Here is a 19,206-nt window from a genome sequence, read left to right as displayed (position 1 = left end):
TTTTTAGTTGGAACATAAGAGGGAGGGAATCAAAACAGACATCTTTTCAACATCCTTTAGAGCAAGCCCAGATCACTACATTTCTAGTTAGAGATATGAGATGTCTGTTCAACAAAGTTAGAAGGAAAAGAGCTAAGCATTTGTGGAATTTTAAGAACATGCTCATGTGATGCCCGTATAGGAATGTTTTTATTAGTTTAGGAACTCATTTTATACTTCAGAAAATTTACCTTAAAAATCATAGCAAAAATAATTAACATTAGCTATTAATTTCTTCGGAAGCGTTAGTTCTGTGCAATTGTCTGAAACATCAAGAACTCTTTGGCTTGGGCAGCTAAAGATCATGTCCATGTCAGTAACTTTAGGTGATTTCTTGAAGTGACTTACGTAAAATATTTTTATGGTTTGCCTTTTTTTTTGTTGTTGTAAAGAAATAATTGAACAAAAGTACAAACAAAAGTACAAACAAAAGAACAGAAGTAATTGTTTGAGTACTCTGCTTGCAGTAAAAAAGTTCTTTAAGGAGTTCTTACTTAAGTGACTATTCTATTGACTAACTTCACAAGCTTAGAGATGCTTAAAAGTCCTTCAAGTCACATGTTTCTATGCAAATATTTTCAGTTCTGGGAAAGATGATTGCTCACAATTTGTGCTTGGTGGATGAGTCTTTTTAGTGTTAAATGGCATGCTTTCTAATCAGAAGAACAAGGGAGTTACCAAACTTTCTAAAGACTTCCAATTGGAAGAATCAAGAAAACTCCTAACTATTAAGAGGAGATGGATTTTATATTAAAAAAAAAAAAAAAAGAAAGAAAGAAAAAAAAAAGGTTTTAGAATGTGTTATATAAGAGAAAAATGTGAAATATCTGAGAACTGAAATGAAGGATTTTGCCATTTCTTTGCAGTGATATGTTCCCATTTTAGAACGGTTAGCAGAGCTTTGTGATAAAACTGCCAGAAATCAGTCCCAGTAGATACTGGATATTCTGTAAATATTAACTACTCAAATGACTTTTCGGAAGAAGTTACGGCTGTGGATTACAGTGTATTGACTTCATCTGGACTTAATGCACAACCATTAGCTTTGGAGATAGTGACTGACATTCAACTAGGATGCAGCTTGAACTGTTTGTCCAGTACCTGTTGCTGAGTTCCAATGGACAGCTGAAAAGAAAAATCTTAATAAAGTTACATTGGTGATCTCAATGGAAGGAGAAAAGAAGGCTAGTATAAGCTTTACTTTTTCATGTGCTGTAAACACAGAATGAGTTGCATAAATACTAAACTCTAGAGCCATAAACTTTATAAGCAGTTCTGGGAAAAAAAATGTGTATTTTCATCTTTCTTTCTTTTCTTTTTTATTCTTTTTTTTTCCTTTTTTTTTTTTTTAATATTTTTTTTTCTAATTGAAGTCTCTTGTGTGGCTTTTTAGATCATTCCATACATCTTGCATCATTCTAATTAAAAAAAAAAAATTAAGAAAAAAAGAATTTCTAAAGCATTCTTGTCATTTAATGTGCATACTTCATTCATATATATACAGTTTGAGTTCTTCATGCCTCTAGTTGTATTTAATTAAAAAATGTCCAACTTTTCCTGAGTTTTGGAAAAGTTTCTGTCTCAAATGGGACCTATTTTTCTGTTATGTTTCAGTTTTGCAATTACCCATATTACTCAAGCTTCATGAAGAATATGCATGCAAAACCCTTTCTGAAATAACTTTAGTTATGTATTGACTCAAAATAAAGAAAATCTTGTTTGTTTGTTTGTTTGTTTTTCAATATAGGTTGCTATAAGAATACCAGGATTCCTTTGTTCGTTTTGTTTAAATATAAAAATATGAAATTGTGGTTATTAAAAACATTATTAAAAACATTAATTCTATATTTACAGTCTCAAGTTAATAGGAGAAGCAAGAGTGACATAAAAAGTTTTTTGAACCTCTTCCTGATTTTCTAGCTCAAATAGATAAGTTATTTGGAACCACAGCTGTTTATGAATGAGTGACTAAGGGTTTGCTAATGCACAAGAGGCGAATTAGGAAGGAAGGCAAGAACTGTGAGAGAGAAGAAGCTGCTGAAAAGCTCACAAAATAAATAGATGTGGAGCTACAATAGAATCCAAACAGCTTTCTGCAGTGCCAAAAGCTGAAAATACCAAATATTTTGGATGACAACTGATTTAATTACATTTCTGGAAAAAGGCATAGTGAACCTCTGGACTGATATATCTGTGTGCTGAGTTGATGTAAACTCTTGATTCTTGGTATTTTGTAGCTTTACAAAGAGCAGTCTACCTTACATACAGATAGTTTAAATGATAAGTTCTAATTATCAGATAATATGCAATCAATAAGAGATTTCATCATTGCAGTCGCTATGGTCATTTGGCACAGGCTGCACATTGTTAATATAGTCAGATTAAAATAGCACACAACACTTTCAGATCCCAGGAGAGGGGTACAAGCAGGTGATAGGCAATAATTGAGTTAACTGGAATAGATAAAATCAGATGAAACCTACTTCCAAGTGCACTGTGATTGTGTCTTCATCCAAGAGGCATATCAAATGGGAAAAGCCCAGCAACCAAGAGGCAAGTGAAAGCACATCCAGTTATTTATTTGTTTCTGAGTGAGAGGGAATAATCACAAGGCAACAATTTATTTCTTTATACATTTCTTTTTGAGAGCATTTGGAATTCTGAAGAAAACACACAAATAATTAACATACGTGTTATGAAGACAAGTGCTGCAAAAATCTATTTCAAGGAGGTTTCTCATCAGTCTTTTTCACTAGAATACTATTTTAGCTAGTTTCAGACACTAATTATTTTCTCTTTAATTTATAATCCTTCCCTTCTGCATCCAACTTGCTCATAGCAGTCTAATGCCAGACCAGCCCTAAGGGCAGCAAAGATATTTGTTTTCCCTCTTGGAACCCACAATCAGGCTCTTGGCATTAGTGGCTATGTCATACCAAGTTAATTAATAATATCAAACACGTAATTTTGCATCCTCTGTACTGAGAGGAGAACTAAATCCAGAAAAAAATAAAAATAATAATAATAAAAAAGAATATTTTTTACTTTGAGTTTTTCTTCTTTTGTCTAAGTCTTTATTGCTCTTTGGTTTTCTTCCTTATGCAATCAGTATTGAGAAAAACAGCTATAAATTATTATGGTTATAGTTATTTGTAGGGCTCTCAAAAAGTGAAGAGCTGGAAGTTGCTTGAAAGCTTCTGTTTGAAAACATAGTGCTGTAAGTTTTGTCACTCAAGACTTTGGTATTACTCCTAAGAGTCAGAGATAGAATTTTATTTTGGCAGATACAAAACAGGTCTTATGATACATTCTGAAAAGACAAATCTCAGGATTTTGCAGGCATTTTCACATACCTCCAGGCACAGATTTCTCAAGTAGTGCCAGACACAGCAGTGTTGCAATGCTCTGACAATATAAACAGTCATGGGCAGTTGGCACAAAGTCATTCCGTTCATTTACAAGATATTCAGAAGGGGGAGCATTAAGATTATTTTTAATACTCACGTAGATGCTTACATTTCTGAAAATGTTAATTCTCTATTTTAAAGTCAACATGTTTGCTGATATGGCTTAAATTACATAACTGTATAATACTTTCTCCATTTTATTATTGTGTGCTTATGAACAAGTGAGGAATTACCAACTCTAGAATACTTAAAATTCCTATATATATTCATATATATACACATATATGTGTGTGTATATATATATATAGATATATATATATAAAATTGAGAAGTTTCAATGGTGAAAGTGTAATTATGTCTTCTCCTCTTTTTTTGAACCATTTAGATATCAACATGAATCAATTCCAAGTCCACTGGTTACTGGAGTCCTGTGCACACAATGACACCAAGGGACTTGGGAAAGTAACTGAGCTGACTTATGTAAGTCTCCATTAAGACTTGTGCTTGACTCTGAATAGTTTCTAAACAGCAAGTGAAAGGATAGTTCTGTAACATAACACAGTATGTTTCATACTATATTTCACATATTAGTAATCATAGAATGACTTGGGTTGGAAGGGACCTTAAAGACCATCCAGTTCTAACCCCCCCACCATGGACATACCTTCCAATACATCAGGTTGCACAGGGCCTCGTCTTGAAAGACCAAACTGGTTTTGAATTACTGTAGGGATGGGGTATCCACAGTTTCTCTGGGCAAGCTGTTCCAGTGCTTCACCACCCTCTGAGTAAAGAATCAGTAAGAATAAGTAAGAATGCTTCTTTTTTACTTTCTTCTTATGCAAAAGATAGAAATTATGCACCTGGAGTATTGTTTTATGTCTGTTTGTTTGTTTTGTTGTTGTTGTCTTAAATCCAAGCTAAGCTAAAATCATAATACTTTGTTGGTGTTATTCAGAAAACAAGAGCAGACAAATTTATAGCTAAGTACCTATATATTTCTACAGCATATAGAACACAGGGCTTGATTTATAATTAGAACTGTAAGACTCTATCAAAGTGTAAATACTGACAAGTAATAATAGTAATTAATAAGATAGGTTTCCTTTTAGACATGCGGGTATGTTTCACAACCCTGAGGAGAATAATAGAATTAGAAAAACAGAACAATAGTTGAAAAATACTAGAAATTAAATCTGAAAGTTGCACAGATATCAGATAAGGAGAAAAGATACATGTAAGGATGTCAGATCAAATATATGTTACAGTTTCAGTTCTTCGTACTTACATTATTGGTAATCTGGTATCATCTAGACATCATATTGTATCTGCAAGACATTATTTGAAAAATACAATACTGTGATGAGTGCATCACAATTGATTTAGTGGGTTATGTTGAATGGAATAAAACATAATTCACCTGTACTTCTTACCATGAACTTTACTACCAGATCAATTCAATGGAGTTAATGGCATGTAAAAGTAGAGTAAATCATAAGAAATAATTTCTCACGCAAGAAGCTGTTAGCTTGTAAGATTTATTACTTCATGGGGTTAGCAAAGCAAATATTAGCAGTGAATTAAAAAATGATTGTAATATAATGTTACGATCAATCAGTGTCAATATTTCAAGGTATGCCCATGAAGATAGGAGAAAGTTTATATTTAATAAGTTTAGTTCCACCTGAGGTCAAGATAGATTCTTCGCACATCTGGCCAACACGTTGTGGGATTGGTTCATTTATTTATTTATATCAGTCATTTTACAGCAATGTGTTCAATCTACTTTGTGAAACTGTGTGTTTCTTTTCAGGGCTCATTTTTATTACAAACTCTCAGAAGAACACTGATGCTACAAAGGGTTTGATAGTCAATATAATTGTTCAAGATGTATAAAGGCCTTAGGCTTTGAGTGTTGAGCATTTAGTTTCTGGTCCATGGTTTTATGGACATTGCAATTAGAACATTTGCTATTCTCAGAGTGTACTTTGAGATGCATATGAAGCCTCCTAAAATCCAGCCCAAACTCCACATTATGAACAGGTATCTGTTTTAATGAGTGAATGGGAAACATTGGCTACAGGAAATAGCCTGAAATCTTGCCTAAATTTACTATCATCTTTAAAAAAAAGTCAATTTACAGTCATTAATAAAATAAAGGAACAGTTTTGTTTGTCTGTTTTGTTTTTCTTAAAAAACAAAACAAAACAATACAGTTAAAGTTTAAGTAGGAATCAAACCTGTTATAATACTCTCACAGCAGGTGGAAGATGGAGAATCAAGTCCTTTCTGAGCCCAACCTCTGTATCCTATTGGAAATGACCTTCAAAGAGAAGTTTTGACTAACTTGGCTTGGGATTCACTTCCAAAAAAACAGGGAGTTGTGTAGAAAAAACTTGGAGACTAGTGATCCTGAAGTGAAAGAAAGAAAGATCTAAAAGGCAGTGAAAGACTTGGGACCTTAGCCAGAAAGGTATTATTGGACATTCTCCCAGAAAAAAAAAAATGTATATATATAAATAAAGCGAACAAACAAAAAACACTTTTTTTTTTTTTCCTCATAATTTGATTTGTGCTAAAGCTTTCAGGCTGTGATATTCAAATATACTTTAGACAACATTTTAAGTTAAAAGGACACTTACACTTTGTGTAAAGTTTTTTCAGTCACTGTCTTTAAAACAGCTGTGGAGTTTATCTTCTTGATAATAAGATAGAAGTAGTTAATGTACTAAAGGGGAAAAAAAAAGTGCATCTATAATGCCACACCGACTTTGAATGCACTTAAAAAAAGTTAAATATAGATGAAGCCTGTCATTTACAGCAACTTAACTCATCTTTCTTACATTTATTTAATTCAATTAGCATTTACATCCTCACATTGCTACCCTCACTGCCATCATGTCAGAGACTGTTCTTAATGTTAGATGCTAGTTGCTTTGATAGAGCATGGTGAAGGAACTGCATAGAAAGGAAAGGCATGTTGAAATGCCATGCTAATGTATTTTACTACTTAAAATAAGCATAACATATGCAATGTTTGCTTTGTTGACTGAGTAAAAACTATGTTGGCATGTGTTAAGCATATCAGGAAAATATTTTATTGGAGAAAGCTTTTCATCTTCTGCCATCCCTTACCCCCCCACCCCCCCCAGGGATCTATTTGCATCATGCTCTCTTTTTGTTTTTCCTGTTTTCCTGTTACAGGAGAACTACATGATTCTGAAGGACCTGTCATTTGCATGCAAATATAAAGTAACTGTTTTGCCTGCAAAATCTAAAGGTCGTTTTAAGGCTGAGAGTATTTTCTTTGTCACCCCACCTTGCTCTGCATTTAAAGAAAGAAACCACAAGCACATTAATTGTCCAGCTGAAGGAGGTAAGACGTGATTTGGAGAACTTGCCAAATAGTTTCAAATGTACTTACAGTCACCAAGAAAAGTCTTTAAAGGAAATTCTAAAATAGTATATAAAAGATTCAGAAGAAAAAAAAAAAAAAAAAGATTAATGCTTATGTGAAAAATCAACTAAATAGCAGTATAAATTTAAGTTGCCACATTCCTGTTTGTCAATTAGGTAAGAATTTTAGTGAACTGGTTACGAACACGATGGCATTTGTTATCACATAGTTTTTAGTGCAAGGAGGAAGTTTCTCAGTTACATTAACTATAACGATGAATGACAGATGTAAACATAAATATGATGGCATGATCCATCTTTTGAATGTTTTACTACTGATGCAAGCTGCTTTTTCAGTTTGATTTAGTTTAGGTTAATGCTTCTCTTAAATAACAAATAAAGGTGCTCATACCTGGTAGAGTGTGGCTACAATTCAAGGTATAGCTAAAAGATCATGGTAAATCACAAAATCATGGAGATGTTAAAAAAGATCTCTAATCTCAGCTAATCCAGCCATGCACTTCAAGTGGGGCTATAGCCAGCATTAGGTCAGGTCAGCCTTAGCTTTGTGAAGCCAAAGTTTCCAGCATTACAGTTTTCTTCCTGGGCAACTGCAGACATTTCACCTCCTAATAGGAGTGCCTCTATTAAATTGTACTACAGTTTTAGAGCATAAATTTTACTTTTTACCTGCATCATGGATATCTAAGGGTTTTCTTGTGGTCCCAAAACTGAAAAACAGCTCAGATATTCTGAAATACAAAGGACCCACAGGATGGCGAATGATGAATGAGACGTTTATAATTTTGTGTGGCATTGGCTTTCCTTTCTGTCATCTGTAGCTGACATAACTTGATTTGAAGTTTGAATTTGGCCCAAAACACCAGTGGAATATATCAATGATAGTCTTTGGTTAGAACTGAAATGTAATGGCAGAAAGCTGGAAGGATACTGGATAACATTAGAAAGAGAGCTCTGTCTGACCTTGAGTTGCAAAATTAACATTATTGAATATTATCTTTCAAAGTTTAGCTTATCTTTCTGCTTTCCAAATTTATAGTGCCAGTTCTACCCAAAGTGTTGGCCAAACCCGAGAATCTGTCTGCGTCTTTCATTGTTCAGGAAGGTAACATCACTGGTCATTTTTCCTGGAAGATATCTAAGGCAGTCCTTCAACAGCCCATGACAGGGTTTCAAGTCACATGGGCAGAAGTAACCACAGAAAGTCGACAGAACAGCTTGCCCAACAGCATCATTTCGCAGTCACAGATACTGCCAGCAGTAAGTTGTTTGTTAATTTCTATTGCATTCATAACTGCATGCATACGTGGCATACTTTTAATTTTTAGTGGTAACGCAGATGTCACACATAGCATTCTCTCACTCTGTGGGCAAGTTGGAGCAGGAGGTACTTTAATTTTTCCTCCTTGTTGGAAATACAAAGCACAGCTACTCTTCTCGATGGCACATCAAACATCTTAATGTGCACAATTGTCAAATTAGCAGCCATTATCTGAGAAATGCCTAAAGGGAGGAAAAGATCATCTGTGTGTGGCAATAGATGGTTTTTATTTTCTTTTGATGATCAGGCTGTTCAGCTTGGTGGTTACTGTAGTTTTACTAATTATTTGGTGTCCATGTCCATAAATTTGATGGATTTAACAGATTTTTTTTTTCCCTTTGAGTCACTCTTTGCTCTAAGAGAAGTAAAAATCACTTTCCCCTCTGTGAATATGCATTATTGTCTAATAGACAAGTAAGTTGAGGAATACTGGATTTCACTGTTTACTGAAAGTATTACAACGGTTAATTTGAATTCTTCCCCCTATTTGCTTTAAGATGGCCTTTGCTATTTCAGTTCCTCTAGCAGAAGCAAGTGAAGAGCACTTCTTTCAGACTGTCTTGCCAGATTCACCAGAGTTCATTCAGACTCAGTTGCCAGATCCACCAGAGTCAACAAAAGGACTTAAGTAGCTGGCCTTGATCCAAAGTCTACTAACAATGTTGGGAGTCTTTCCATGCACTTCAGGGACATGGATCAAAGCAACTGTCTCAAGCAGAACAGCCTGAAAATCTTTTCACAACATTTGTTTCATAAAAGAATGCATAAAATGTTTTCTTGGACACATCATGCATTCAACACATTTTCCACAAGTCCAAGACAAGGTTCCCACAATTTTATCTTAATTCCTAGCAGACTGCCCTAAGGCTATGCCCCCTGTGTTTGAAAGCATGTTTTTCTCAGACAGAGCAACAAAGTTGACCGTGGATGCTCCAGAACTATGAGGCAAGCTACTATGCAGTGTGCAGAGCTGTTTTGTTCCACAGTAGTACAGACTCAGCAGGATCCAGACTAGTTCATTCAAAGCTCAATCTACAGTCCCAAGCGGAAGCACATTGCAGATAGAGCCTTGGTCTCTTCAGTAAGCCACGTTGCAGGATTATTTCGAAGTGGATACTCAATCGCAGACATTTGAATGCAAACAGCCACTTTAGCACAATAAGTAGTTATAGACCATGAGATGCTACTTTTCACTTCAGTTTTCATCTTTTGTTTTAGGACCAGGTGTATGGTTTATACAGAATTTCTATTTCACTTTTTAAGTTTCTAGTTCAGTTATGTCTAATTAAAAATATTTCTTTAACTTGTGTCATTGTGTTATGCTATTATTATTATTATTATTATTATTATTATTATTATTATTATTATTATTATTATTATTATTATTATTATTTTATTTTTCCTCCTATGGTTTCACTACTGTGAAACCTGAAGATTTCTTTAACTATCTATTACCGTATGTATGTATCCATTCATAGCACCTGGTTAACTTGCACAAAACCCTGGTTTGAGTTGAAATAGTATCACCTGCACTCTGAAACCACCATAATGTATTGTATTTCATGGTGATGATCATTCACTCACTTTTGTTGGTAATCTCTGCTTGTTAAAAATTTAATATTTACACAACTAGGCTGAAGTGAACATGTCCCAGGAGCATATGAAAGAGAGTGAATGTCTAAGCATGATGTATGCATTTCTCTCTCTTTCCAACCCATTATGTATGTTGCATGTGGTGGAACAGCTTTTGTAAGATGTTTTAAGAGCAGCCCCATCTCAGTATATGCAATAATTTGTCAGTAAAGCTACACTTTTACCCCTGCCTTTTCTCTCTCTCTCATTTTCCCTTTGCTTTCTGGTCTGGCAAGAACAGTAAATTATCAGTTATTCTCACAGGCACTTTCAGCTCCCTGCTGTGTGCTTGGGACAGTGCCTACCAGAAGAGTTTGCTATGAAAATTCTGGCTAATCAGAGGACCACGCTGTGTGCGCGCTGTCCAGTGTCTCTGCCCCACAGTCTTATCCCTGGGACTGGTATGCTGTGTGTTTCTGAGGTCCTTTTTTAGCTTGGAATAAGGTGAATTGTGACTTCCAATTCCTGAATGCCCTTCAGTCAGATGTATTCCTATTTGGGAGCATTTATAAACTTTGAAATTATTTTGCACAGTTTTAAGTGACGACACAAGGTACAGAACAATAAAAAGTGAGGACAATACTGATATTTCACAATCCATCCTGCCAGAAATGTGATTAAGAACAGAAGGGATGATTTTCATGGTGTAACTTTGGACAAACCTGCTGAAATCACTGTAGCCACCCAAATTTCACTATCTGCAGCATGTACCCCAGACCTGAAAATTGCCATGAGTTAATTTATCAATTAGTAGAATTTACAGCCAGATGTAAAATAAAAACAAGTGTATTTAATGAAACTATTTAAAAAAATAAAATAAAAAAATAAGAAACTAAACACTTTTTTCAGTGATGAACATATCAACTTTCAAGAATGCTAAGGAAAAACTTGTACCTCTTACACGTGAAACTGTAACATTAGGGGAACAATGTATGCTCAAAGACAATGGCAAGCAAAAGTTCAAGACAAACCTCCTCAACCAAGTAATTACATATGTTAAATACTTCTTACAGATTTCTAAGAAAGCAATTTGTGGGTGCTAAGAGTGACAGAACCTGTTTAAACCACTGATTTGTGGGAGTAGAGCAACCATGTTTTATTTTTAGATGCCATGAGAACTAATGTAATTTATTTATTGTTAGGATCATTATGTACTCACTGTGCCCAATCTGAGGCCATCGATGCTGTACCGACTGGAAGTTCAAGTGCTGACAACTGGTGGGGAGGGACCAGCTACAATAAAATCATTCCGAACACCTGCTCTTCCTCCATTTTCACCCCACAGTAAGTGGTACCTCATTTTGGCATGTTGTTGTGAGTTAAAAAAAAAACAAACACAACACTTCAGTCTTAGACATGCAAGCAGGTTGCTTGACCCTTAGAATCTTTACTGGCTCTGGTGGAATTCCATAAACATAATGTGCATGGTATTATTATTATTTCTCTCTCTCTCTCTGTCTCTCTGTAAGTGTTTATCAGCAGTAGTGGAATCAAATATAGTCTTTCTCTCATTCAGTTTTGTGTGGTCTTACATTTGCCACCACATTCTACCACAGGCTTTTACCTGTAAGAGAGGCCACCTTGGGTGGTCTCTCCTCCAAGTACCATCTAGGATTGGGACTGCTTAGCTTTCAAGATTAGACTTTTCTGAGATGCGTTCAGTTGAGTATGGCTATTGTATGACCATATTTCTAAAGCTGTGCAAACCTCTTAATGGCCATTACAAGCATTTGAAAATGCTTGAACTTTTCAAATTCAACAACTTGTGGAAAGACACAACTCAGTGTTGTGAAGCCCAGCAAAAATTACAGTGAATTAGTCCACTAAAGTTGTCTGGACTGAATATGCATGTAGTTGTCAGAACAGGCAGTTCACTTAAAAGCTGAAGGCTTGCAAGCTGGAAGCCTCAAGAGGCCTTTACAGGAGAATCTGGTAAATGATTATATGATTTAGGGTTTGATATGTGCGTACTTTCTTATTCTTTTGTTTAGGACCTCATCTGAAGCAACATCATCCACACCACTATAAGCCACCCCCAGAGAAATATTAAACTGTTTCAGATGATTATATAAAAAAGTGAGAGGAAAAACTGAGCTCCCAAATGGAGGCTAGGAAAAGGCACATCTGTAGGAGCAATGAATACAGTTTTCCAGTGGAATTTACCATGCTGTACGATCTGTATCAACTCTATGTAGTTTAGTAATCAAGAATTGTATTTGTACCAAGACAAGGATGAAGCATACAGCAAGTAAAATTTCAGTACCACTACTATTCAACAAATTGAAGATTGCATCGAACTCAACACCTGAGAGAAAATCAAAGTGTGTTTATTATAATGTTTTTGTATTTCTGTGTTTGAATTAGATTGAAACAGTGTGGTATATACAGCTTTTTCTCTTAGTGACTTCAATGTTAATATATAAAAGGTTGTCCTGTGATACATACATACCTTTGAACACTGGAGGCCATGTTGTCATTAACATGTTTAATTGATCTATTTTACTTAAATCCCTCTTACCAGTTCAAGTCCTAGAGTATTTTGCTGTTAAAGGTCTCCACTTGTCTGAAATAAGGACATAAGTAAAATAAGTAGCAGAAACAGAAACCTTTAAATAGTCAATGTTTAATAACTGCAGAATCGCTGCAGAGGAGAGATGATACATTTGCATAGTCAACCACCTCTTCCAAAGTAATGTTTCAGTATGGAGATCTTCTATTATTATAGTTAATAGTTAAAATATATACAGGGTAGATGTACTATTCATTATAAAGAAACAGATGACGGTTAGTACAATTGTTGACAATTGTGATTAATACAATTAATTGATAATTGTATTAATTTATAAGAATGACCTTTAAAATCCCACTATCATGTTGATTTTCTAGCTAAAAGTCTGAATAGTTAACATTCACATCTTAAAAATGGAAATTCTGGGGTACATTTATTATTCAAGTAGCTGTAGAGCTACTTTTTTGGCTTCTTTTTCTTTTGATGTATGTCTCTTTTCCCCATGGATCTTTTGAACAGAGGGATGGGTATGTTAGCTCCATGCTATTCTGCTTACAGAAGAGTTGCATGACAATACTCAAGCATTTTGAAAGCATTGTCTTATAGTTTATTTGAATGCATTTTTCAAATTCAGACAGAAGGGTGCCCTTTTTAACCATAAGGGAATACATACTGCCTTTATTGTACAATATAAACTGTCTAGAATAATTTGCTACACAAAGAGACATCCTTGATAGTAAACAGAAACTACTTGGATTTATCATCAAGAAGGTGTAAAGTATCTGCCAATAATCTTCTATACAAATACAATCAAAATCTAATGTTCAGACATTAGTGGCATTAGTATTTTCCTTCTCTTGATTACAAATTGGATAAAATATGGATAAAAGAAATGCATGCCTGAAACTGAGGATCACATTTGTATTTATCATTGTAGGACATTCACAAAATAATCACATATAATTTGTCTCTACTGAAGTTTATAGTTTTGGTGAATGTGGGTTGATAGCACTGAGGGTGAAGGAAACTGAATTAATTTCTGATCCCTTGGTCATTCCAGTTTTTCTATATATCTACCTTTGCTATTAAAGTATTTTTTTTTCCCCCATTCTCTTTCTACTTTGCCGGTTGTCTTTTTTGATGTGCACTCAGTGACAAAGGACTTTTACAGAAAATTTCAATTGCCATGAGATTTGAGCCTTTAACAGTTGTTTAAAAAATATTAAAGGCAATGGTAATTTTAATTCCTTCTTCTGCTGGTCTGTCACCTTATCTTTTCCAAAATACATTAACAAATAACAGATAAACTCTTCTTCATAAAATCTGTAATGTAATATTTATTTCAATTTTGGAAGATGGCCAGAGTTTCAGAGATTTTGGGAATCTGTAAGAATGTGTAATGCATACAAGATTTAAAAAGAAAAAAATATATATGGTTTGAACTGCAGCACAGTGCAGCACTGCTTTGATGTTTAGGCTATATAAAGTTAGGATAGAAGGTATCTTGTTTTCTGAGAGTAGTTTTCTGTGGGATCAGGGCAAGTACTCAGGCTGCTTTAAAAACTTCTGTTCAAACCTTTACGTTAGAGTCTATTCCAGTTATGCTGGAGCAATTCTGTAGTGACTTGATTAATGTTAATGAAATTATGTAGCATTCATAGTGACATTGGTAAAGCATAGAACATGGATGTCAGTCGTTATTACAATGAGGCCAGACCTAGTTTGGAGATTAAACTGGAAGTTAGCAGCCCTGAGTGACCATATCCTTAGTCTTAATTGTTGAGTGGAAGCCTTGTTCTTTTGCTTGCTTATGTCAATTTATTTGAAACATTCAATTTTTAAAAGTAGCAGTTAATGTTAAAGAACATGGAGTATGCTTTCCTTCTAAATTAGATTTTGCCCATCCAAAAAAAATAAATATGTATTTGATAAAGTAGAATTGTATTGAGCAAGTGCATTATACAGAGTCTGTTTTACAAAGATGTAAAGTCATTTTTATCCTTCTACAAATGAGTTTATCAACTCACCTTTCAAGTGATCCTCCAAATCAAAAATCAAAAATAATAAATCTACCAAGATCATGCATGGATGTTAAATTTGAAACTACGAGTGCTTTCCCAATTATTCTTTGAATCTAGCAGTACCAATTTGAAGTTTCTGGTGTCTAACTCATAAAGCCTTGTTTGCTGAATTGTACAGGGTGTTGTCCTAATTTACTGGCCTAAATCACATTATACATTTAATTCATCAATAGATTTGTAATTCACTGAGTGATTCACTACTTAATGATTTATTTTCTCTAATGATGTTGCATAATACAGAATTAGTATAGATATTGGGATGCTTTTAAATACTCTGCACCTTTACACTAATGTATTATTTTCTGTGTACGGTTCTGATGGATTTGTCAGTTCACTTCTGGATGCATTATGTTTATTTCTGAAAGAATTATAAGATTATGCCATTTTTGCTAGCTGCTTTGTGAAATTGATTTTTTTTTTGTTCACCAATGATTTTTCATGGAATCACATACAATGGTGTGTTCTTGTTGTATCATGGTTTTTAAGTAGTGTATAGAGTAGGGGAAATTCAAATAAGACAAAACTTGTGCTATATGTAACATCTTGAACATTCATTAAGAATACAGCACATGGACAGTAAATAAGAGGTCTTACTTCTGAAATGCTGCACGTCCTCAACTTAGTGGCTTCAGAAAGAATTAAGGTATGTCAATACTAATAATGATATTGATGTTTGGCATGATCACACATAAAATCAAAGAAATACTCATTGTTAATACGAGTGGGAAATTTACCATTTATATTAGCAGAGGCATATAGAAACCTAAATATGGAGTAAATTCATTCAACAATAATTTAATTTCCATACTCCCTACTGGAGTCAGGGTGAGTTTCAGATAAGCAGGCTCTGATTCAGGAGGATATGCAGAAAAGAGAACATCTATTCGCACAGAAGTCGGTTGGATGGATGTATACTTTTGTGTGTACAGTAGAGAGTGAGCTTTAGTGATGTCTTAAATAAATTATGGATGTCAGAATTGAATACTCTCTTAAATTAGGGCCTTATGGAACAAAGTATTGGACCCAGACAGTTCTAAATTCTATGTACAACACCATAGAAATTTTTATTTTTGTCTTGTGTATATGTAAATGTAGTTGTGATATTGACTTATTTATTAATTAATTTTCTTATGCTATGTGCCAGGTATATTCCTACCCTTTTGATCAGTACCTGTGAACATCAATTACTAAAAATAATATTATGCAAACTTGTGCATTGTAACCAGGAATATGACGCTAATAAGCTGTTGCATGTAGTTTAAAATAATTAAGAAAACCCTCTATTTAAAAAATGTAAATGAATACCTGCAGATGTTGATGATTATATATACTTTTGCATGCCAAAACTCATTGTTCAGTTGTGGGCATGAAATGTAACGACTGTATTACCTCTACTGAGTATATTAGTAAGGTACAATTTACAAAGCTATTAACAGAGCTCTCTATGTAAAATGTTTTCTTTTTACCTAATTATATTGTAGTAGAGTTGTAACAGAACTGTTTATCTGTTACCCAAATTGGCTGTAGAATTTATGTTCATATAACAGTCATTTAAAGTCAGTATTTATTTATGTATGTAATACAAAAAAAAATAATAATTGGTCTTACGTGTCTGTCCGTTTATTTAGAGAATGAAAACAATTTGTATAAACACTTTGTAAAAAAAAAATGTAAATATAAATAGAGCCTGATTTCTTTTACTCATTATTCTCATGTTTAGAACTTGTATATACTGTTTAGGTAATAAACTGTCCTACACTGAAGTCTTGCTACATTATCTTCTCCATACAGGATTTAAACTTTTTTTTTCTTTTTTTTTTTTTAAGTGGGAGATAAAGTGTTATTGAATAAAAATCAGAGTACCATTGGTACTCTACATTTCATTGTACATGTAGTCATAACATTTTATCCTTGCTGTTTGCTACTGCATTTTATTTTCTTTAGAAAGTGATCAAAATCATCTGAAGATAAATTTAGGTATCATTTAAGTATTTTATGTTGAAAAGCAACTCTTAAAGTAAAAAATCAGACTCAAGATTTTGTCTTCTTTTCCCTTGTTTCCATGAGATAGTACTCAATGGAGTTTTAGTAACCCTTTGTAATACTAATTTCAAATAATTAAAATGTTTCTAGATCTGTGTCAGTGGCCTGATCCTGTAAGTCAAGATTTTTGTGATTGAAAATCATGGTGAAATCTTTGTGTACACCAGATCTGGAATGTTTTATACTTAAAAGTGCAGTATCCCATGATTTAAATGATATATTTTTAATAAATATAAATATCTGTCTTACTACAACGTTTGTTTCAAATTGTCATAGATGTGCTATCATTTTCAAATGCAATGTTTTTGGTAAATCTCTTAGCAGGTGTGCCTCTCACGTACTCTCAAATTACTTAATAACCATTTAGTTTTTGTTAACTTGAGCATAAACTCCAAATTTTCCTAATTACTTTCTCAGTAGAATTGTTTAGGATTTTTATTGTTTGTTTTTCATTTTACACAAATGGACAATGTTTAGCATAAACCCTTATAATTAAATTCCTCTCCAAGTTGTATTTCACCAGTGTGGTATGGTAAACCCTTATAGGAGTTATATATCAGTGTGGGTAGGTAAGTTATCATAATAAATAGATGAAGTGTTCTATGCACTGTCATTCTTTTTCTTTTTCCCCTTTCATAACTTCAAATAAATGTTCTATTCAACACTGAATTAGAAAAGATGATGACTGGATTATGTCAATCATATGAAATAAAGCAAATTTGGTATATATTGATCAGTATTGATCATTTTGATTTTGGGTTTTGTACTTTGTACTTCAGTGCAACTTGGCTCTTTTTTTTTTTTTTTTTTTTAATATATATATATATATATTAAAAAATCCTCCATACTTCTGTTTTCCTCTGACAGGTGTTGTATTGTCATCATCTGGATGTATGCCAGCCTCCTTGAGAAAGGCCTTGAGCCAAAACACTGGCTGAGCCTGCCAGTGACAATGCAGCATCTGTAAGGATAAAAGCACGGGAGATCATCGAACACACAGTTTTTAAATATATGAGAAAGACTCCTGCAGGCCTGAAGGGATGTGGTTCAACAGAAATGTCTGTTATGTCCCCCTTTAGATTGTGCATAATAGCGTTCCTGCTTCTACTGAAAGTGCTGGTAGCAGTATAGATTAATATTTAATATACACCTTACTATAAGCATTTACTGAGATTGTTTTGTGGGTCAGAAACCAAAGAATTAATGAACGCTTGCTGTACCCAGTTCCTCACCTTTGATGGTGATTTATTCATGTTATTTAATAATAAGCTTCATTCAGGAGGTCTCTTCTTAAAAGGATATCAACTTTGGAATGATCGGACTGCCATTTTTCAGGAGAGTTAGGAAAATGTACTGAACACAAATCTCTTTATGTTTGTGTGCAAATATATTTATACATCAAATAATAGTTCTTGCTTGTCTTTTTCACAAGCTGTCCAGTAGTATATTTGTAATTGGTTCAAAATTGGCTAACTCTCTATTTGATGGTTAGAACTGATTAGCCAGCACATTTCTCATACTTTTATAATTTTATTTTGAAAATGTTACCTGATTTAAGTGGTTCAGGCTGCGTAGTTGTTATTAGTTGTAGAGTGATAAGCTGTAATTTCCACCCTGCCATTTCTAAGTGGAAGGTAGGGGAATGAATAGACTTCACCCCACCACAAACACACACAAAAAAGTAAAGGACATACACACGTCTTATGTATTCATCCAATTTCCAGTGTTAGTAGTTGTCTGCAAACATACAAATTAACCTTTTAAATTTCTTTTTTGAGCTGTGCTGTAATGTTTATTTATATTTCAGACTTTCAGTAAGCATATCTGCAAGCCAACATCAATTAGTCTCATAAGAAGACTATGTACAAGAAAAACAAAAAAGCAAAACTTGAAACAAAAACAACCAAAAAAAAAAAAAACATAAGCCAAAACTTGCTATTGGATTCTGAGAGAGCCCTTTGGGGCAGCTGTGCCTTTTTTGTGATATTCATTGAATCGTAATGAAGACCATGAAGAGTCACACACATTCTTCTTGCTTTGAGTGGATTGCAGACATTTTTTCTAATACCTCTTATCACAAAGAATCTGATTAAATAGCTTCATTAGTGGATGAGTTACCAGACGTATACAGTAACTTAAAGCTATTATGATGCACCAGTGAATGATTCCTGCTTTTTTTTTTTTTTTTTTCTCATTTATTTGAAGATTGTATTAAATTCGTATTTTTGTCTCGACATCTTCTATTTTGTTCTGTTTTATTTTATAATGGATCACTATTCATTGCTTTTTTTTATATGTATGTTCAGTTTGAGAACTTGCCTCATTTATTTATCATGGACATACAAGATGTATTCATAGGTTCTTTCTTGTCACCAGTCATTGCTGTAAAGATTGAGATTGGTGGTATCTTTACAATAAATAAAGTCACTGAAATAATGTGTTTATGCATTTAGAGCTGATTTCAATAAAGTGTCCCTTGTGAACAAAATAATATTACTTTTAGATATGTAAAATATCTGTGGTTGTATCTTGTTGAAATTACTATCTACATAGTATAGTTTTGGACAAAGTGTATTTCAGGAAACCTCAGTGTATTTAAATAACAGGCATGCTAACTACAGGAAATTGTAGCAAGCACACAGGAGTATATCAAACTGATAGGTATCACTCATATTTGTAAATTAATAAATGCTGCTAAGACAATAAATTGTTTTCAGGTTAGCTAAATATATTACTTAGTCTGAGCACAGATTCCCA

The 19,206-nt window shown here is 33.7% G+C and overlaps 1 protein-coding gene across 5 annotated transcripts in view; it reads left to right on the top strand.

Moving 5' to 3' along the window:
- Nucleotides 1-18,940, top strand: part of ANOS1 (anosmin 1) — a 140,083-nt gene extending 121,143 nt beyond the window's left edge. For 3 of the 5 annotated variants that reach the window (XM_068682457.1, XM_068682471.1, XM_068682479.1), the window contains 5 exons: nt 3,832-3,926; nt 6,651-6,822; nt 7,903-8,123; nt 10,959-11,100; nt 17,317-18,940. In XM_068682457.1, the coding sequence (XP_068538558.1) occupies nt 3,832-3,926; nt 6,651-6,822; nt 7,903-8,123; nt 10,959-11,100; nt 17,317-17,387 (701 nt within the window). In that variant the 3' untranslated portion in view covers nt 17,388-18,940. Of the gene's footprint in view, nt 1-3,831; nt 3,927-6,650; nt 6,823-7,902; nt 8,124-10,958; nt 11,101-11,807; nt 17,175-17,316 lie in introns of those variants that run through there. The other 2 variants (XM_068682462.1, XM_068682484.1) reach the window with 1 other exon arrangement.
- Nucleotides 18,941-19,206: the final 266 nt, after the last annotated feature.

This window comes from Anas acuta, chromosome 1 (assembly GCF_963932015.1).
Source record: "Anas acuta chromosome 1, bAnaAcu1.1, whole genome shotgun sequence".
NCBI lineage: Eukaryota > Metazoa > Chordata > Aves > Anseriformes > Anatidae > Anas > Anas acuta.
This window is presented reverse-complemented; position numbering and strand designations above follow the sequence as displayed.